Genomic DNA, 21402 nt, shown 5'->3' with positions numbered 1-21402 from the left:
TGTTGTAGGGTAAATAAAAAGTGGAGCATGCGTAGCTCTTTACACTACCGATTGCAACGATACTAATTCCTCACCGCCTAGCCTTTCGGCAATCCAGTGAAATTTATATATTTTTTTTTCCGTTATTAAGCGATCGAATTTTCCCATTCCATCTTAGGTATATATACCTACCATTTTTCAAGAGTCTCGGTGGCACATTTCACTGTCGCAATGAGCGCAACTTCTTTGGGAACAAATACTAAAAACTAGCCGGCTGCACTTACAACGTGACATATTTATAGCTTTCACATCCTTGCAGATCGCCGGTGGGCCTTGACCGCAATTAGGGGCGTCTTTTCTTTTCCCTCTTTGCCTCCCGTGAGTGAATCTCCGGCGAAACAAAACCCGGTCACGACACACGTCCATATTTCATGCGCTATCAAATAAGATCAGCAAGTAACGAGATTCGCCTCCTGCTTGAGACATCTGCGGGGCGCAGACGTGGCGAGAAACGCCGCGCAAAAGCCTGCGCTGGCATGAGCGATGTTCGGCCATATTTAGCCACTTCTCCGCCCTTTCTGGTAAGAGCCTCTGTGGCGCCCCTTGTTTGTGGAGAGCACCAACGGCGTTTGTTTTAAGACAGGAAGAAAATAAAAAAAAAATGCGGCCATTGTTGAAGTATGAAGATAACCCAAAATCAGGGCAGCCTGTTCGCCAGATGAATGCAGGCTTGGAGCCTCGACTCGTGCAACGCGTGAAAAATAAAGTCGTATCAAGAGGGTGAAAAATTATTACGCGGCGATGAAATCTAATAAAGAGCGGGCGCTCAATCATTTGGAAAAACATCTAATGAGAACAAAATGAAGAAGATACGAAGAAAAGCGTGCATGACTGGAGACGGAGAAAATGTAAAGATAATAAAGGCGCGACCATCGGGGCAAAGTGATGAGCCACGTAGAGAGAAAGAGTTGGGCATGTGAAGCCGTTGCTGCATGCTCGATCAACTCCGAACTAGGGCCAAAAGTATACACCTAAAGATAAGCTGGTAATGAGCCACACTCTTTGCTTTTTTTTTTTTTTTTTTTTCACTTCTCGTTCCCCTCCGAAACAATCGAAGAAGAAAGTTGGAAATGGCGTGGGTAGTGTCGGCAGGGAAGTTAGTGAGGCTTGAGAGACCCGCGAGTGAAGTGCTCTATATGGGACGCCGACGCCTGTGCTGCTGTCGAGAGACGCGAAAGCGCGCACGCGCCTCAGTCCAGGCCAGGGCCCGAGCCCTGCGCGGAGATTTAGAGGCAGCCGAGGCAGTTGGCACGCTACATTTTTCATCATGCTGCAGCAGCGGCGGCGGCAGGAGTCGCCTGCAGACCCCCCCCCCCCCCCCCCCCCCCCCACCTCACGCGCGCCAAGGCTCGGCCGCGCTATGGGGCGCCTTCCACTCGATGAAAAATGAGGCCGTTCTCTCTCCCCACTTCTGCGAGGCCTGTTTTCTTTAAAGCCGCCGGCGGCTCCTCGGCGTCGGCCGCGATCAGCTCTGATGGGCCGTGTTATGCACGCTCCGCGGGAGCCGGCTAATGCACGCCCGCTGCTGCTGCACGGGCTCGCGAGCCGCGCCAAAGCGCAGAACCGCACCGACGACAACGTCGAGAAGCTCGGCGCCGGCGGACGAACGGAGGCGTAACGACACCGGTCCCTCTCTCAGCCGCCGCCCGCGCCGTGAGCACCGATTGAGCGACGACGCACTTTCCGCCGGAGAAAGCTCATGACGCACTCTCCAGCTCACCATTGCAGAGAACTCGCCACATTGCTCGCGGCGGCCACTCGAGGCTTTTGGTGCCTTTGCGCTTGTCTATCTTCTTTCGCGAGGATTACGCGCTATCCAGCTGTTCGTGCGATGCAATTGCGGCAAGAAAAGGCGTGAGCGCTTTTGCCTGTGCTCACGGTGCTGCGGCGCACGGGATCATCGGTGTCTCACGAATGTGCCGGCGAAGGCCGCGCGCACGCTTTCGCGCTAGGAACGAACAGCAACGACGCGCCACCCGGCAGATGCGTCGAAGCTCGCTATTAGCTTACCATGCTTATTCTGGAAGGCTTCCCTTCCGCGGTCCCACAACGACGCTTGATAACATATCCCCAGAAGCTGCGCGGTAACGGATCGAATCCGGAGGGGAAAAAAAAAGAAAAAAAGATCAGAGGAAGGCCAGCTCGTTTACGCATATATTAAAATGATATGCGCTGAACCCCACCTCTCATCTCGCTACTAAGCTCGGATGAATAATAAGTGCTCTGTACCTGGACATAAACAAGAATAAATGACCCCGCGCCGGGATACCTGAAACTGAAACTATACCGTTCCACGCTTCGGCGTTCATCACGGGCGATGCGTTCGTAATGGTTTCGTAGAAGAAAATTTAATAACCGATAATGGCATTCGGCGCCCTGCAAGCTGTGCTCATTAATCGAATAGCCGGAACAATGGAGTTGATCTCGAGCGTCGCCTGCAGGATACGCAAGGACGAGGCACTGTGAAACGTTGTCCATACATAAGTCGCCAGGCGACCCCTCACATTTTTCTTGCACCTTGTGCCTTCATATATAACGCCCAGTGATCCAGTAATTGCATTCACTAGGCCGGAGGGTAAACTCAGATGATCAACTTGACAGAATTGTCTCACGGGGAGTCAAAGCAACCTGGCAGGTCGCTCCTATTTGGCACCTAGTTTCAGCCCCGAAAACGGAAGCGTTCTCCGTATCGGGGGGGGGGGGGGGGGGGGGGGTGGCCAAGCAGCACAGATCGCGAGTCAAGCACGTGTTCTTAGCAGCCGAATTTCCAACTCCTCGGTTGTAAAGGAGGCGCGGATTTAATGGCGTACGAGAAAAAAGAGGGCTGGAAGCGCGTGGGGGAAAAAAAAAAAGCGGGGGGGGGGGGGGGGGTGTTAAAGGCGCACTCGAAATCCGCGCACCTCGTCGGCGCTTTCTCTTAATGTGCGACACGTGCCTCTATAGCCGTAGATATTTTCACTTGGCCTCCCTTGGACTGTTTGCTTGGCAGCCGGTGCGCATAAACATTCATTCTGGGCCGCAGCAGCATGCGCCAGCGCGTTCTCTCTCGCCGAGCCCCATTTATTTCCCCGGCACTCACTCGTGCGGTGTCAAGTGCTCGGGCGTGCGGTGTGCCCGTCCGTAGATGGTGGCAGTAAAAGCGGCAATAACAGCCTTCTCCCTTTTGTTGCCTCGTTTTACCGCAATTTCCTGGATTCTTGCGATGTCGTCGCCTTTGCATCTCGGAGGGCAAGAGGAGAGGCTGCACGCGCAACACGGCCTAAGAGAAGTAAAGGCGCGACGTTTTTTTTGTTTGTTTTTTTTTTTTTTGAACGCGCTCTTCGTAACCGCGAAAATGTTTTTAACGACTGCAAACACTGTTTGCACGGAGCCCCTTCAGCCCAGACTCGAGCACCGGTGCACCTCCTCGAGCCCATGCGAGGGCTGACTTGCCTCGTGGGAGCGTCTGGGTGCGCGATGAAAATTTAACTCATGGTGCAATACTCGCTCTTAAGGGCACAAACGTATGAAAGCTGCTGGTTCTCGTGCAAACGACTGAGCTAACTTTGCTGCGGCGACGTGGCGGAAATTTCCAACGGGCTGGAAGAGAAAAAAGAAAAAAAAAAGCTTATGGATCTTGACGCCCCCACACCTCGAGTCACCGTGGCTGCTTGAAACAGGATTTCGCGTCGCGGCGGCAGAAATGGCGAGCGTTTTCTCTTGCGTGTGAAGCAGGATTAATGTGTGAACTGAACACCAAGGCGACAGCGTCGATGGAGCAACGGAACGCGTCACACCCGTGATTAGTTCTGCTGCATGGCCATAAACAGTGCTCAAAGCATCGCGACAATAGAGAGATTTAGCTTACCGTGATCCGCGATCCGCCACCGTGGCTCTCTACCGCGCGTGGGCGGGGCGGTCAAGCTGATTGGCCCTGACGCGGCAGGTCTGTGTGCCGACATCCAGTATGTGGCGCCATCTGTCGGCGTCAAGGGGGGTCTGGGCATGCGCAGTGGAACGCGCGGGGGCGGATCACGGTAGCGGATCGCGGATGACGGTAAGCTAAAACTCTCTAATGGCTGCTTCTGCTACACCGCATTGTGCATAACGCCCTCGCACTTTTCCCCCTGGTTCAAGGGCGGGTGCAGTGGCCACCCTTGGAGGAGTGGTCATACGTCTACCATTAATCGCTTGAGTTGTCTTCGTTGATAAAAATGTCTGCGTGTGTGTGTGTGGGGGGGGGGGGGGGGTACTGTGTGGCATGTCCTCCTACTCTGTTAATCCGCTCCTATGCTGTGTTTCGTGGCCCTTTCTACTGCTTCGGAGAAAACGAGAAAGGTGGACTTGTTCGCCAGGTAACAGACTTGTGTTTAAACGGACAGAAGTGCTGTAGACGGACTGTCCCTTTACAAACCTACGTCTAGTCTTGTTTTGCTCGGCTTGATTATTATTCCGCTTCAGCGCGCAATACTTCTGTCGTTCGAAAATCGTGCGAAGAAAAAGTTCCTGCCATGGCGTTGCATGAGCAAGCCAACTTCGTGTAGGCGGCCTAGTCACTACATTAACTACAGCCGTGGCCTGGAAACAAGCAGAAATAAACACGGTCTACCAAGTAGCATGACACGGCCCGCGCTCAAGCTGAGCTTTGCGGCTTTAGGGACCAAAATGATCGCTGCTGCCAAGCCTTTTCCAATATTGCTCGGATAAGTGGAAAGCAGGAAATGTAGTTTGGAATTTTGACCCGAGCTGCTGTGAACTGCTTTCAAGAGTGGTCGCACTTCTAGAACGTACACTAAATTTCTTAATGTAGTTTTTTTTTTTTTTCGCCGAGTCTGCACATGCATTCGAGCTCTGAATTTCGCAACGTATCGGCGCTGGAGGTAACTCAACAAGCAGGTATACGTATGCGCGCCTTGCAATATCTTCCATCTCTTCTTCGGTACACCTTGTGCCTCAATAACTTTGGAAGAGAGAGAGAGCATTACCGAAGAATTTGTCGGCACTGTGATTGCTCTGCTCCGAGAGGCCTTGTAAGCCACCGGGCGAGCAATACGAGCAACCCAAAGGGCCACACGCGCTCAAGGAAGGCGATATCGTCATCCAGCTGCGGCAGCAATGTCACCGAATGGCAACCGCAGTGCTGTAGAGAAAACTGCTGCGCTCCCAGACTGTCTCCAGCTGCCGTGCGCTATCGTCCCGCTCTTTCCGCATTCATTTTCTTATATATCCTCTTTATTATTTGCTTCTCCTTCAAAGCTGCTTTCCCGTTGTTGGAGATCGTTCACGTTTGCCTACCGGAAAAGAAGCTGCGCGCTTCCGTTTTTCGTGATCCGTGCTCGCATTTTGTTTCTCTTCGGCCCATTTTCGTTTTTTTTTTTCTCTCTCACTCTCTGACAAGCGCCACATCTCCAAGTAAGCACGTGCGGACCGTTCTGCATGGCGAATCATTTTTGCTAACTCGGTTTGCGGAAGTTATTTGAAAAGTCAGCGGCTGCACTTTCACGGCAGCCTGCCCTTTCTTTCTCCTCCTTTCTACGTCACTTTCTGCCTGCTCCCCTTTTACTCCACCCCACAGCCTCGCCGTGTACTCAGCCCTGTTGCCCTGCTGAGTTCTCTTTGTCCTTCCCGGCTTCCAGCCCAATTTCCTCATTTACATTTTTTTTTTTTTCCCTTTTGTCGCCGCTCCAAAAGGAGGAAGCATTGGAAGCCAATATTTGTTGCTATACCTTTTTGCTTTTCTCTGTCGTCGTTGTTCTCTAAACCCTCCTCGCCCTTCCTTGGACCCACCTATGATCTTTTATGTATCACGTGCCGGTACCGTTTAGAGGTTTCTTTTGTTTCACCGTCGAGAGTCTCAAAGAAAGAATTGAGCGGGCGCACGCCAGCGAGGACTGAGAGCGGGGAGCAAAGGAGCGGCTGTTTCCGCTGATGGCGCTAATAATGCAGCCAGATCGGCGTTATTCGAGTGGCGCGGGAGAATGGTGGTGCGGCAGTCACCGGCCCTCCGTGCCACCCTTCCTACTTCCCCTCACAGCCTACCCTCAGAGGCGGTTCGAAGGAGGTGAAACGCGGCACAGAAGAACAATGCTGGCCTTGCGCGAAAGGCAGCAAGGAGGGAAAGAATGCGCGCCTAAACCACCGGAAAAGGAGAAAAAAAAAAGAAAGTGGAAACTATGGGTGAGGGGGGCAAGGTATAAAAAAAAAAAAAGGGCCCACGACGAGAAAGGCGTGGAATTATCGGATGCGCAAATGAAAGCAGGGAGGCAAATTGGGCACCAGATGCGGCCGCGTTTTTACCGACAGGGAGAATAAAAAGGTATTCAGAAGGCCGTTCAACTTTGAACAGAAAAAGTAATCATGAAAGAGGACCCAAATTAGGCGGCTGTTACGTAGTTAGGCAGCGTGCGCTCGACGTTAGCTTCGCGGTTTATGCACGGACCTCATTGTCTGCCGTTCAAATCTGGCATCGCCGCGTACCGTTTTCTTCTTCCGCCAACCGGCATGGCTTCGGCAACTTCCGGGTACACAATCGGCCAACGCGCGTCACGCTAACAGGTAGAGAAAGCAGCAATAGAAAGAGACAGCATTCGGTTCGCCTTTCTTTCATCTGGTGGCCGGCGCATAATTAATGACTGCTGGCGGAAGCGCTTTCTTCGGACGAGATAATTTACTTTGCCGTTTACCGCGCACCCCGGACGGCCGCCGGACTGACCGCCTTGTTAATCTCACTCTGCGAAACGCTAACACGGGGCTGGAAGCGCGATTAGAAGGCTTTAGGCTGTGCCGTGCCCAACGATGGTGGCCAGCGCTGGAACGGTGATGGTTTCCGCTGTTCGCATTGGCACATTTCGCTTTATTAGCCGCCGCGGTGAAGCACGAGTGGTGGTGCCAGCCTTTCGACAGCGCCCCGATAAGTAAACACGGAACGAGACACCGGCAACAGCAGAAAAACAAACATGAAGCAAAGAATGAGAGTGTGGGGAGGGGCGCTGTCGCTACAAATAAATACCTTTCAGCGAAGAGCCAGCTTCGATATCGTGGTGACTCTGGTTTCTTGAAACAAAGCGGAGACAACGGCCCCAGAGAAAGAAATGCAAGAACAAGCGGGAAATTGAAGGTAAAGAAAAAAAAAAAAAAGAAAGACAACGAAAGAAATTGCAAAGCGGCGCGCAAAGCTCCGAGTAAGATGGTTTCTCCGCAGCGCGCATCAGCCCTGCGTTAGCTCTTTCCGGTCAGGCGCCTGGTGGCGAGCTTCTCTCGCTCGCATCGCTTCGCCCTCCTCCGCTCCCACGTCGCGCCAGATAGATGTACCGCAGGGAAGCGGACAGAAGCCCGTTATTGGGTTAACGCCGCCGGCTTATACATGGTTGGAAGAAACGCTCGGGGGAATTAGCGGCAGTAAAAGTGGCGCGCCGCTGTTAGCCCGCTGCGATGCCGGGAGGCTGGCGCGCCGCTGGGTCTCTCCGTTACACGGGGCCTGTTTGTTTGCCACCTAAATCGAATCTTTCGCGTTGTTCACGTGCCTGTGCCACACGAACGAGAAATAATTTGAAGCTACGAACCACTGACGAGCTCTTGTTTCTCCTGCCTGTGTTACGCGGTCTCCCTTCATCGTACCCACTTCCACCACCCCTCTTCCGCTTCACTGTCACTGAGGGACACGGAATCCAGAACCGAGGACTCTAGGCGGGAGAAAACTTGCCACCGTGCGGGGACACGCAGTATGTCTGAGTGAGTGTGTAAATAACTCGCTGGTGTAATAAGAACGGATTCAGGGGCTAAACAAAAGCGGGGATGCTCTCTGCAAGGTGTGCCACACGTTTTTTTTTTTTTGTTTTTTTTTTTAATTTCTAAGAGGTGTGCTTGTCGCGCCTCGCACGTTGATTTAAACTGTTACGCTTTTTCACCTCTATGCATGCGACGCGGAGTGTTTGGAGCATTTGATCTTACTTGGCCCTGGAAGTTGCAGCTGAAATGATTGACAGTTTGCTTCCAGCGGCTGCCATATCAAGTTTGAATTGCTGACAACACTGCGGCATACCTTCTTCCACAAGGTGTCACTCATATCCACCTTTAGTGGCTGTCCTAGAGGACTAGAACTTCTCTAGGCAGCTAATGATGCGTGGTCTTTAACGTGCACTGACATCGCACAGTACACGACCGCCTTAAGGGAAGCTTAAGGGGTTTCAGAATTCGACGAGCTTAAGGGGGCAAACATACGAAACTTGCTGGTAAATGATGCGAATTCGATCTGTGCTAAAATTACGCTGATGACATAGTATACTTCTTCGCAGCGCACAGCACCGGGTAGGGCCGCAGTGAAGACGTCATGTATAGTGACGTTTCCGTGGCAGAAACGTCTGCTTCGAGGAAGAAAAACCAAAGCCGCCGAAGAAATGGCTCACGAAGCGTTTTCTGACGGCATTGGACGACGCACGGCGGCATGTGGGCGAAGCCAGCGAAAATCTGTAAAATGGGCAGCGATGACGTCATTGCAAGTTTCCCCGCACTCACTTGATGCATTGAGGAGAAGCCTGAACTTCGTCACGGTTCTAATCGGCGATTACGTAACTATATGAAACGCTAGCGCCAAACTACTTGGCATGCATTTTACGTACAGTGTTGATATATTAGAATCCTCGAGTTTCGTTAATTGTCAAAAAGCCCCTCGAGCTTCCTTTTGCCTACGATTTGCGCTACTGAGCCCCGCGCTTTAAGCCCGCGGTAATTGAGCGCGGCTTTTGTGGGCGGGGGCTCCAGATGGCGTCATTTCGGAACCAGGACTCATTGCAGAGCCCCTCTGTAGCAGCCACAGCAGCCCCACGGAAGCGGCCAACTCCGTTCTGATTAAAGTTGCAGAAAACGTACCGCTTACAATTTTATTCAGCGTTTGTTATTTACCGTTCTTCTTCGCTCAGAGTTGAAGCATGTGTTTCCGGGCATCGTCGCAAGAGGTGCACTCGTTATTCTATCCGGTCAGAACACCAAACGCACAAAATGCACTATGCATGTTCGAACTGCCGCCGCAGCCAAAGTGCAGAGCGAGTGAAAGAACGCCCACTGAGAGAAGGAGCGAGACAGTCATTTCGCGGCTCGCGCGCGTCACACTGACAGATAAATGCGCGCAAACAATGCACAAGTTAGCCTTCTATGTTTTATGTTCTTGCGCCCGGCGTTGTCCGCCTCCCATTCACGGCTGCTGGCGCAAGGATGCGAGCGAGACGGGCGGTGCGAATAATTGAGAGACCGATGCTAGCGACGCCGAACGAACGGAGGAGACGAGAAAGTGTCGCTGCTCGCTTTACGACGGTAGACTGGCTGCACTCTGGCGCTCATGTCGGCAGCCCCGGGCTCTGTACTTTGCTGCCTTGGACCGCTCGGCCGCCGACACCGCAACAGCAGCCTCGGGGCACGACCGAAGATGGCGGTGCAGTCCGCGCATATATTCGCCCCGGACGGCGTCTGCGGATCGTAAACGTCGACCGCGGCGGCCGCGCAAAATTGACTTGTTTCCGCGACAAGTGCCCGTACGGCCGCCGGCTTTTGTTTCCTGCTGGAGGCGAACACCCGTTGCGGGCGAGCCGTCCCTCTTTCTTCTTTTTTTTTTTTTCTCTGCTTATTTCCTCTTCTTTTTCGCCAGTGTTCCGCGCGGGGACATGGCCTCCAGGGGAATGGGGGGGAGGGAAGAAGACCTCGCCTCAGCTCGCTTCCCCTCTGCTCACTGTCGCTTCGCGTTTGTTCTACCCCGGAAACGGCAGCGCGGGCTTCGTGTCCCCCCGTGAAATTTACGCGTTCCCTTTGAAGCGGGAGATGTCGGCGCAATGAAAGTGGCAGAGCAGAGAAAGGGTAGGAGAGGAGGCGTGCGAAGGAGGGCTCACTTATATGCTAATTAGACATCTGAGGTCTCTCCTCGGTTTCGAGCGATAACCTCTTTTTACTTTTAATACGTTAACAAGGTGGTTCCAGGAAAAGTTTTTTCTATCCTTCAGCATCTATCTTGCACACATGCATGAGTACTTATATGCCTGAACATCATAAAGTTAGTTATACGTAGCTACGAGCCACAGGCTGTCCGAATGCACGCGGTCCTGATTTAGTATGCTGAGCCGGTACTAGGCTTTCATTCGTAGAGTTAAAATAGTCACTCTAACAATCTGGGGGAAACACCATAAGCGCGCAGCGGAGAGCGCCTCGCGTATATTACACCATTCGCATTCTGGCGGCCTCATGTCCCCTTCCCCTTGTTCCCCATTGTTTTCATAAAGCGCCTGGTATACATCCAAAACGTAGCATTTCGCTAGCCAATGCGGTGATAATTACACGTAAGCATATACTCCGGAATGTGCGTGGATTTTGCGGAATTGCCAAAGTTTGAAAATGCGCGTTTCTCAAAAACGCACTCTGGAGAATGACTACGTGTCTTCGAATCTTTTTACCCCGCGTAATTTTTCTTTTTTACCCGTGTATTTCACCGCCCAGTAACAAGCTTCTACGAATGTCACACCCGGCGCTGAGGTTTAACAACAGCGATAAAAACAGCAAAAAAATCTGAAGTATAGGCTCTTGTACTTGCTAAGCAGACGGCATAAAAAAAAAAAAAAGCAAGCATGTAATAGTGCTGCCCAGAGGGGTATGGCGGAGCAGTTGCTTATGTGACGCGTACATGGCAGCTTATTTCCAACTATTTGCTGCAACGGACACAGTTACGTGGTTGTCTAGTGTCATCAAAAGCATTTCTTGGTTTTGGCCGGGTATACCCGCTAGTTGTACACGTTTCAGCACTTTGCCCGGTAATGTCGTTTTCGGAGGCTGCTTCGATGTTATCCGCAACCTAAACACTTCCTTTCTAACGGGCGTGCTGTACCCATTCCAACCCGTTCTCTGCTTCGTGTTTCGCTTCTCTTGCTCGACAGAGAACAAGAAACGAAAAAAAAAAAAAAAGGGGGGGGGGGGGGGGGGGAGGAGTAAGCAAGCGGGCTCCTCCATCGCGAATAATTTACCCGAAAAACTCAATAGATCACGTCCGTTCGCATTGATTTTCTTTCCCCGACACTCGAAAAGCGAGCAAACTTTGTGCCAAGGTCGAAAAATAAATCTGCTTTCCCACTCTTCATCTCTTCACATTTTCACTATCAAAAGTGTGCGGTCATGACAAGCCTACGAGAGCACCCTGCAATGCTGGCGTGAATTCAACGCTGCCGCATTCGTTTACGCGGCTGGGCGCAACATGGAGAAGAAAACGATCGCAGCCTCTGGGAACGGCTGGCTGCAGTGCTTTCTTGGTGCGCCGTCTGCATTTATTGCCGTACAGGGGCACGAATGTGCGAAGAAAAGGGCGCGCATCGATCGTAACCCGCGCGCTGCTCCTGTCACAATAGGGACGATCTTCCCGTGGCGACGCTTCTCGAACCAGACAACTAAGGGGCGATGTATGTGCATTATCTGGCTATATCAGCACATATATACGTAATGCGATTTCTACAGGGCAGGCGACTTGGCTTCCGGTATATATAAGTGCGTTAAAGGTCGTGTGTTCTCTTCATCTGCACCGCAAACTGTAATAAAAGTGATTGACTTAAAATATTACCACTAAATTAGGTCTACGACAGGTTACCCTGCACTACGTTTTTCTGAATTCCTGAAAGATACGGCTCCAGAAAAATATGCTTCGATCCTAGCGACAATTCAGGCACTGTAACGAGAGCACTCTTCGAACCATATTATTGTTTATTTTTGCCTGTTTTGTTAAACTACATAGTTTGTATTCCCACCCTGCTAAAATCCCAACACTGGGATTGCAGTATCAATAAATAAATAAATAAATACATAAATAAATAAATAAATAAATAAATAAATAAATAAATAAATAAATAAATAAATATAAAGCTGTCATCCAAAAACGCGCTGCCGACTGCCCTATACCATGAGAAAGGACGAGAAAGAGGTGAAGAAGAAGAGGAGGAGGAGGAAGGGGCAGGGCGTTCAGCAATATGTCCGTGCTGAATGCTCCCATTACGCGCTCTCAAATGTGCCTGCTAGAGGCCAAGTTTAAACGAACCCCTCAACCAACTCCGTCCTCGTGGGCGCGACCGCGTGGGCCGCTCCGGGGTTATGAAAAGGGCTCATTACGGCGGAGCACCCAACGCGACTCTCGAGCCGCAGCGGCCGTCCGTTCTCGATTCCGACGGTGACGCAGCATGCTACCGCCGCAGTCCCTCTTGCCTGCGCTCGAGAAGCGGCACCAACTGCAACTCTTCCCGCGGAGACAGAGCGACGCGTGAACAATTTTCTTTTCCGAAAATCGGGACACGTCTTGCACAAACGACGTCGCTCGATCGCTGGCTGCATGCCGGCCCATACGCCTAGCAGCGGAGCTTGGTACTACGCTGAACCCGCAGCGCGCGGTTCGCCGGTTTTTGCGTCGGCGGCGATACGGGACGATTTATGCGGCTCGGATACGGGCGCGGGGGGTGCACCAGCGGAGGACGCAGAACCACGCGAACCGAGAATCACCTTCCGGACCGGACGTTGCGCGACGATCTCCAGCCGCCCTCTTCTTTCCGGCCCTGCCTGCAGCCACCCCCGCGGTTGTGCTGTGCCAAAGAAGACGGCGGCCGTTGCTGCTGCTGTTGTCCCCGCTGAGCGTCGTTGTCAGCGTGCTCCCCATTTCTGTACTTTGCTGCTTGTGCTGCTTGCGACGCACAATAATCTGAACACGTCCACCCATGTGCCGAGCCTCTTTCAGGAGACACTGCTTTTTCCGGGTATATCTGCGCAGGTCTGAGGGGATGTTTACGAGAGGAATGGTCAGACAGCGAGTAAGGCACTGTTAGTAGACCGCTAACTAATACCTCGTGCTCAAAGAAAGCGCCTTAGATACTAGCGGCTGCAGTTATGGCAAGCGCAGTATAGAGCTGGCAAACGACGCGAGGTTCAGGCCCAACTTGAGCAGTTCCCGAAAGTTTGCGCAGTGTGATTCAACCGAGTGCTTCGTGCACATGGCACCAGTTCTCGCAACTAGGAATCAAGAATGGCTGATAAACCAAGTCCACTGACAGCTAACGCCCGATTGCATTGTCGGGTGAAGTAAAAAGGGTGCTAGTTGCGTCGAAAAAGTTCTCGATAAAATCCTATAGCGACGCGGCGAAAGTTTTTGGGCGAATGAACGGAAACTCTGCTCCGCTATCGTAGGCCTGTTGTATAGCTCACACTGAGACCGCTTTCTGACCAGTCGTCCGGTGCTCGGATATCCTCTATCCAGCATGGCTACACACAGCATGCGAGCGGAAGGGGCCACAACTGCGCCCCTGCAAGTAGAGGGGCCACCAGCTCTTATGAGCAGAGAACAAAGCACTCGTTATTTCAGAGCGCATATGTTGCTCGTTCATTTTCGAGTGTGCATACAATCTCTGATTCGACTCGCAATGATTAAGCTGCATCAACTCCGTACTTTTAAAGATAAAAAGATCTTTGCAGCACCGCTTACGTTGCCATTTGGGGATTTCTGGTAGACAGTGCCCTGTTTTTCGTTCCAGGAACATTTATGCAGTACATAAGGAGCTTTTTCTAGCTACAGTCCGAAGAAGGGTCTGGTAAGAACTGCATTAATGGTATGAAGATTGTGCAGCTCGAAATAAATAGAATTGTCAACACGAATGACGTGTTATATAGGCCGCATAATGTGCTGTAAATCGAAGCAAACTTACATCCCACTGAAACTTATCGCTTACAATCGTCTTTCCCACGCTGTTTCATGCCGGACTCTTCGCAACAGTGAGCGCCACCAACGGTCGCAATGTCGAATGAACCAGTGCGTCTATCAGCTTCGCAATGCGACGATGCGCCATGCTTCTCATCAGCCGTCCGTCGAGACACGTGTCAGCCAAGCCGTGTTTTCCGTCTCCGCTACGTCCGGAGACCTCGATAAAGGTCTTGTCAAATATACGCTCTGGGCCGCCCGGAGAATTGATTTCGGGCACCCCTCGCATCAACCTGGCCGGTGACTGTAATCCCGCCTGCGCGCCCAGAGACGCCGCTGTGATTAGTTTGGGGACGCTGCCCGCTCTGTTTGGGCTTCTTATTAGGCCGATATCGCTGTTGGCGTCTTTGTCGCCGGGGCAATCTCGCAGCCAGGCGGGGGAAACGACATTGGACCGTCGCTGACGCCGCTGCACGCCCCAAGGCATTGTGCGCTGGGGCGCTTAGCGGCTTTGCTTTTATCGTGTAGAGCATCTTGTTGTCTTTTTTTCCTTTCTGGCAGCTGCCGTTTCTTTCTCTTCTTCTCATGTCGTGATTAAAAGTTCCCTGTCTTCAACTATATTAGTCACTTTCGTCGTTCCCGTTCTCGCTTCTATCTCTTTTCCCCGCACCGTCTTTCCCGCGGGCATCACACGTACTTCGTTCCCCGTCCTCGCTTCTCCCTCTCTTGCTCGTCATTGCATCAACGTAAGACGCTGAATTTTAACTCTGTGTTTCCACCTCTTCTCGTTGCAGCATGCCAGTTCTACCCGCTCGGAGAAAACAGACGCTTCGAGAGAGTCTCGGAAAACATCCAAGTTGGTAAGTGTGCATTAAAGACGTATTTGACGCAGAACTTACATGAAACTGACCTAAACAGGCGAACCAAGATGAATAGCAGTATTCATGTTCCGCAGTGAGGTTTCCTTGTAAAAACCGCCCGTGTGGGGACAAACGTATACGCTTTTCAAACCACTGTGATGTCTGCCTCCTGCCACAGCAGAGACACATGCTTCCTTTATATAAAATGTGCGTGGAAGCCCGCATGCTCCGCAGACCAGAGGAATTACTAGAGCATCTGTACTGGGTGCGGAAAGGACCGCACCCCAGCCGCAGCGCAGTCTTAGGCACGCACGTCATAATGTTGTAGCACATTTGCATTTCAACACACGAGCAACCTGAATTTCCCATTTCTCTCGCTCGCTTTTAGCTCACCTCGCTAACTTTATCGCGCAGCCAGCTTGGCGGTGGGTCTCATTAGACGCCTCACCGTTTCCTCGCGTCCCAACTTCGCTCTTAGCGCGTATCACACGTTAGAGTAAGCCCTCACTCGATGAAACAGTGGACGCCGCGAGACGAAGCTAAGGAGAAACTCAGTCTCATAAAAACAAACAAACAACAGCAAAAGAAAAAAAAAACCTCGTTGCAGAGCGCGAGTACCGCGCTAAGAAATGTTTCGAAATGTGCGAGCAGGGGCCGGGCTCTCCTCTCCATTCTGCACGGTATCTGCACGGTATGGTTCTCCATTCTGGACGGTATCTGTCTCCTCGGGCCTATTCCATAGCGAAGCACTCTCACCGCACTCGCGCGCCCACTGCTCGGCCTGGCCGGACTTCAAAGGGACGGTCGGGTACTCGAGGTGGACGAGCGAGCAACATGTAATCCCGCTCGCCTGTGCGCGGGTTTTAATGCACTTTGCGACGCAATTACGCGACCGCGTCCCACCACGAATGAAAGAAAGTCCGTGAACATACGGCGCCCGTCTAAGCCACCCAGCGCCAGACCAGACACGCGCGCACACAAGCACGCGCGCTCAGGCACATGCACCAGACAGGGTAAGTCCGAGCTCCTGCGGCTTCAACGCCGCGATAGCGGGGCGCTCTCGAAAATCTCGGCGCCAGAGCTTAGCGGCAATCGCGAAAGGGCGAGCTTATTCATGTGTTCGTGGAAGCCAGGCAGCTCTGGGTATCGTAGTCGCAGGGCTCAGTGTTCTGTTTGATGCGTGTGCGGTGTCCATGGCCCGCGGTAGGCAACCACTGGTTCTTCCACACGGCGTAGCGCCGTCAAGTACGGCAAATGCGCTGCTATAGGACTTGCTTTTTCGTGAGATCCTGGTGGCAGGCATTATTCAAATGAGCTGCCCCCTTTACGCTGCGCCCTTCGCTGCGACGTCGTAAAACGGAGGGCCCTTTGCCTGCGCCCTAATAAGCGAGTGGTACGAGACTTTGGAGGACATTGGGGGTGGGGGGGCTCGTTCGACGTAGGAGCCTGAAATTATGGGTGCCCCGGTTGTTTCGAAGACCGCGCCGCTCGCGTCCTGGCTGAAGCACTGTTGGTGAATGGTGTTGGAGAATGGGGAGAATCGAGCAAAGACGAGGCAGAAGCCCCCATGCCTTGATGAAGGGAATAATCCCGCGCGCGTTACGCTGCAGCAATATATAGCGCGTGCCGCAAAGGGTGGAGCTGAAAAGGTTTTTGGTGGCCGCGCTTCGTGGCGCACTGGCATAGTGCACGCTGTTCTTAGCATAGGCCTGCGCGTAGGCACGTGCGGTGCGTACGCACTGCGCCTCGAGCATCCCGGATTGAACGAAAGCCATGCTAGGAGGAGGAAAAGAAAGAAAAATTAGGGCTTCGCTATTTGCGAGATGCGGCCCGGGCTTCCGCGAGCGGTCGGCATACAGGGCGGAGTCGCGAGCGAAGCTCGATTTCGCCTCCAGTGGGATGCGCGCCAGCACGCATTAGAATAATGATGCGATAGAATGGAATTCCGGCCTAAAAGCCGCTCCCAGCGAAAGCGCTCGCTTCAGGCGAGAGTCTGTCCTAAATCCCGCTTGTGGAGCTGGGAACGATTGCGCGCGCGCCAGATTTGTTGGCGCGAAGGGGGTGAGAATTCGGTGACGCAAGCCTGTTATGTTGATGTGAGCGGGCTTACGCCGCGTAAGGAAGAGCGGTACTTACCACACGGTGATCTAAATCGTGTGCGTAGAGCCCGGGCTGCAATGAAACTAAAGCGTATTATATATGTGGCCTGCATGCCCCGCGCAAGCCTGCCGAGACCGTGCGTCAAAGGCAGTCGAAGTAGCATTACTTTCCTTAATCATATATGGGCCTCGCTTCTGTTGCATTATCTGCGGAGCCTATTTGATTAACGTTGCTGTGTTCACTGAATATCTCGAACTATCTCCCGGAAAATAAGCTGCAGCTGCTCACACACTTGTCCAGAGCGTGTGCGCAGAGATTTTCACTGTGCGTGAAAACACATCGTTGGCCCTGGGGTTCGAGACGGGTCATCTGTCGGTGCGTACCTTGTGCCACGGTCTATTGTTTCACGTTCGACGGGTCACCGTTTGTTTCGTGTGCCATTCGATACACCCGAGGCACTAGCGACTCAGAAGAGGAGGAGGTATCTCATGCCTTATGCGCCCACTGGGGTACAGCGTGCGTTGTGCATTGTTGCTGTAAACAGAGGACGAGGACTTGTACGAAACTGAACAATTTGTAGTATAAACACTCAACATGGGCTCACGAACAAGCAGTCTCCTACACGGGAAGGAGCACGACGCTTACTTGTTGTAAACAGCGTGTAGACGTCTCCAGTGTACTTCCTCATCCAGTCAGCTTTTTTTTTGTTACTTGATGAAAGGGTACAGGCGCAGGTGAGCAACTTGTACGTGAGAAACAACGTGCTTTCTTTCGCACTATTTCGCGCACGCATGGTCTCATCTCATTTCAAAATGCTGCATTCAACAATTGTCTAAAGTGGGCTAATGCGCCACGCGACATTGCAGTGAACTGGTGCAGATGGAGTACTGCTGAAAAGAGGTATTTCGAGAAAAAAAAAAAGTATTCTGAAGCCTTTTGTTAGCTTCAAAATCCACAGTGAAACATAAAATAACTATTTAGTCGAGAGACTGCTCGCACCTCTTCACGTTGAGTGCAGAGCAATGTTCACCTGAAAAGAAGGAGCATTAGGGTTACGTTAAGAGCGCGCAATACGAAGTGTTGTTTATTAGAAATTCCGCCAACTTTCCAGATAATATTCTTTGCGCCTCACGGTTTTCCAGTTTCATCAAAACTTCACATTCCGGATCGATGAGTCAGTACCAAGGGATGCATGTCTGGCTAGAAAGGAAAACGATACATGTTACAGCAAGGTAGACTGAATCGCTTGCCGCCATAGCAGCAGTGAATTTGACAACGCAAAAATAGCATCAGCCAACAGCGTGCGTTCCTTAGTGACGGAGTGAGCTCCGCTGCAGCTGTGAAACACTCACTAATCAACCATTCTTCGCAAGCGTAATTGATACCGAGGAAAAACAAAATGTGAAAGGGCGTGTTTTGAATAGGCACGGTCACTCAGGGTATTTAACAAGTAAATGAGAACGTCGGATGCAGCGGGAGTTAGCCGTTAGGACGTTCAACTATCGAGACGCTGGTGTCGGGGTGCAGTGATAAGTAAGTATACGTATACGCAGCTTGCTGCGCATGCTTCGCTATTCGATGCGTCAGAGCAAAGAAGCTCCTTGCTGTGCAGCCCACGAGAGCGCACGCCTTCCTTCGCGTGATCAGCGGGTGGAATGTTCGAAGCATTACGAACCTATGCTCAGAAAGACGGATCTGGCTTCTCAAATTCCTTGCAGTCCTGATACCTCGCGCATACAGATAAGAGGAATTACACACGTAGGGACGCAGTTCACGCGAATTCAAAACGCGCGTCGAAACACTTCCTGCCATACGCGATTGGCGCCTGTTTCCTGAAGCAAAGAAGAAAAAAAAAATGTATGCAGAGAGAGAGAGAGACTTTTAGCGGTGAAATCAGGAGTGGAGCCGAGCCAGATCGGAATCCGCTATCTGGAGTCTCCTGAAGAGGATGTGCTTTCTCGCCGGGAGCACCAAGGCCGAGGGGCGTCGTGGCATGGTTGTGCACATGCGCCGGGCATTATACGCAGAAAGCGCACAATTCTCACCGCTCGTCTCTGCGGTGGAGACGTGTCGGGACTGCCGAGCAGTCGGCGAGCAAGTACGTGGGTAGGCCGTGCTCTGTACCTTATTCTCGCATAGCCGCTGCGCAATGAGTCATGTGCGACGCGCTCTTTAGGCACGACCGTAAAGGAGGACGTCCTTCGCGCAATTTGGCAGCGTGTCGAGGGCCTGTGGCAAAAAGCGGTGCGCTGGAAATGCTGAACGGAATAGAAATCACCGCCTGTGCGCATCGCGAAAGAGTTTAGCGGTGTGAGCATTGCTTAAAGAGCTAACGATGCCGCAACTGACGTAAGTAGCCGTGGGGCGGCATCAAGGAGTTAGATAACTTCGGAGAGGCTTGGTGCGCAGATACACCTCTGTAGCTCCGTCGCGCACAGGCAGCGACCAAGTTCTTGAGCAGAGGAAGCAACATTTCCCCAGGGGGCGAGCTTAATGAGCTATTGTTGGACGCGCATTGCTATTCACGGCAGCCGGTGGCTCAGATTGGAGGTGCTTTGCGGACGTTCATTTATCGCAAGCACTACAGAGCGCATTGCAATTGTCCACAAACCTGTTTTTGCCCGTCTCTGAGATTTCGCGCAGAACTGAGCAAGAAAGTCCATTGTGCTCGGCTTATTACCGCAGTCCCGAAAAAAGGGGCATTTGTTTACGCGTGGCGAGTCTGAACAAGTCGGGAGATGTTAGCATATAAGCTGCTACGTCGGCGTTGGTTTTGTGCGTTGAATGCACAGACGGACAGTGGCCTTCATACTGTGAATTCTCGCGCAAGTCTGCATATTCCAACTTCATGCCAGGTGTACTCCCGTAGAGGAATCAACACTGAAATGAATTTCACGAGATACTTCTTAAGATGCTGCAAGCACAGCGCGAAACTTGCAGTCATCCTTGAAGGTGAAACCGGCCCAGTGGTATTCGCATCTCCAACGTTCCTTCTATCGCCCCTCCGTGAGTTGGACACCTCAGGAAAACTCCTCCTTAAGTGCACTGGTCTCGAAGTGCGTCGCAAAGCGCCACACTGACTACCCAAATATGGAGCTTAACTCCCCCCCGCGATAATAAAGAAAAGAGAGCGAAATGCACACCACCGACGAGGCCCACGCAGCGAGTGCAAGCTCACCTGCCGTGCATGTACCAAGGGGTGTGTGATGGCAGATACCCTGACGCCATCTTCGTAGCGGCACACCCGTTGGACTCCGTCGCAGATAACCGTGCGCACCTCGAACACCCTCGGCCTACTGCCGGGTATCGCAGGCCTGTGGTGGCCGGCCACAGGCGCCGGCCTCGGCTTGTGCACCGCGATCGACGTCTGCGTCACACGTGTGGTCATGGGCACGCCGCCGCGGCCCATGGTACAGTGGTGTATCATGCGGAAACCGTCCGTGCTGGCCTCAAGCCGGATGCCCGCGTGGAAACCGGCGCGGCGCCGGGATCCGGGCGACTTGCGTGCCTCGAACGGCGTGGAGGACGAGTAGCTGGACGCGGTGGTCCCCGTACTGTCCGCAGCAGGCGGCTCCCAGGACCTGCGGTGGATACCCTTGATGATTTCCTCTAGCGTTACAAAAGGACTTGTAGCCGCCTGCCTCCGCGCTTGATTACGGGCTCGGGCGCGCATGATGGCGCACTGGTAGTCATAGTCCCTGCGCTTGCTCTCGTCCGAGAGCGTCTGGTAGGCCTGCGCCACGCTGCGGAAGTTCTGCTCGGCCTTCTCCTTGTTGTCCGGGTTCTTGTCCGGATGCCAGAGCAGACAGAGACGCCGGTAGGCCTTTTTGATTTCCTCCAGAGGGGCCGTCTGCTGGACACCCAGAATTTTGTAGTAGTCCAGCATGGCGCTCATAGCCTTAGCGATCTGTATCGGTGGCCAGCCCAGCGGGAATTTGGAGCGTCCCGAATCCCCGTCAACGAATTTTGAGAAAGATGGACCCGCTCAGGTCAGCGAACGAACGGAGCCATACCTCGGTTGAGGGGGGCGCTACGTTGTTGTTGTTGTTCTCCTCTAAATTGATGGCACACACTCACACATGGAGATCAGGCAAGAATTGGGGTGCGAAGATATTTGTTTTTGAGATGTATAATTACATCACCAGAAATAAAATGATTGCCAGGGAACAGAGAACGAAAGTAAAATATTAAAAATCGAAATAAAAGGCGCTGTCGTCTGCCTAAGGTGCGGTGCACTTCGTCCTTTCCGGCGCTGATGTCCTTTACACTACAGCTGCAAGCATGAAAAGAACGCCTTTGCAGAAGTTTGCTTTGCTTGCTTGTAGAAACTTCTATTGGTTTAAGATCTGAGAGCGAACTGCAAAGACAAAAAAAAAAAAAGTAGGCTTTAGAAGAAACACGGAAGAAACACGTGACGATATAATCAGTGCTTAGAAAAGCGAGGTTACATGTGCAACAGCTTAGATGACGTCTGAAGAAAATAAAGAACGTAGAAAGCCGCATGGCAAATTCAATTCAATTAAGATGCGTGTGATTCAAGCGACCACCTCCAAGAGGAAAATTTTTAGAATATCAGTAAAGGAATTGACATGGAAGGACCCAAGCATCGGAGAAGTAGAGGAAGTTAGACCTGCGACAGGAAAGGCAACGAACAATGTCAGTCAACAACAACAAAAAAAGAAAAAGTGCTTGAATTGAACTGATGGCCGAGCCACTAATTTGAGC

General features: G+C 52.2%; 1 protein-coding gene across 1 annotated transcript; it reads right to left on the bottom strand.

Annotated features, from left to right (window-relative positions):
- Positions 1–17740: 17740 nt before the first annotated feature.
- Positions 17741–20563, bottom strand: LOC146202356 (uncharacterized). Its single transcript, XM_084588124.1, has 2 exons — positions 19856–20563; positions 17741–17877 (listed from the first exon to the last, which is right to left on the bottom strand). Exons 1-2 carry the CDS (start codon positions 20561–20563, stop codon positions 17833–17835), a joined length of 753 nt encoding a protein of 250 aa, XP_084444250.1. The 3' UTR covers positions 17741–17832.
- Between the last annotated feature and the right edge of the window lie 839 nt (positions 20564–21402).

Source organism: Amblyomma maculatum, chromosome 1 (assembly GCF_055883805.1).
Source record: "Amblyomma maculatum isolate TAMU_Amacu chromosome 1, ASM5588380v1, whole genome shotgun sequence".
NCBI classification, from domain to species: domain Eukaryota; kingdom Metazoa; phylum Arthropoda; class Arachnida; order Ixodida; family Ixodidae; genus Amblyomma; species Amblyomma maculatum.
The sequence above is the reverse complement of the archived record's forward strand: the minus strand, read 5'-3'. Positions and strand labels throughout refer to the sequence as shown.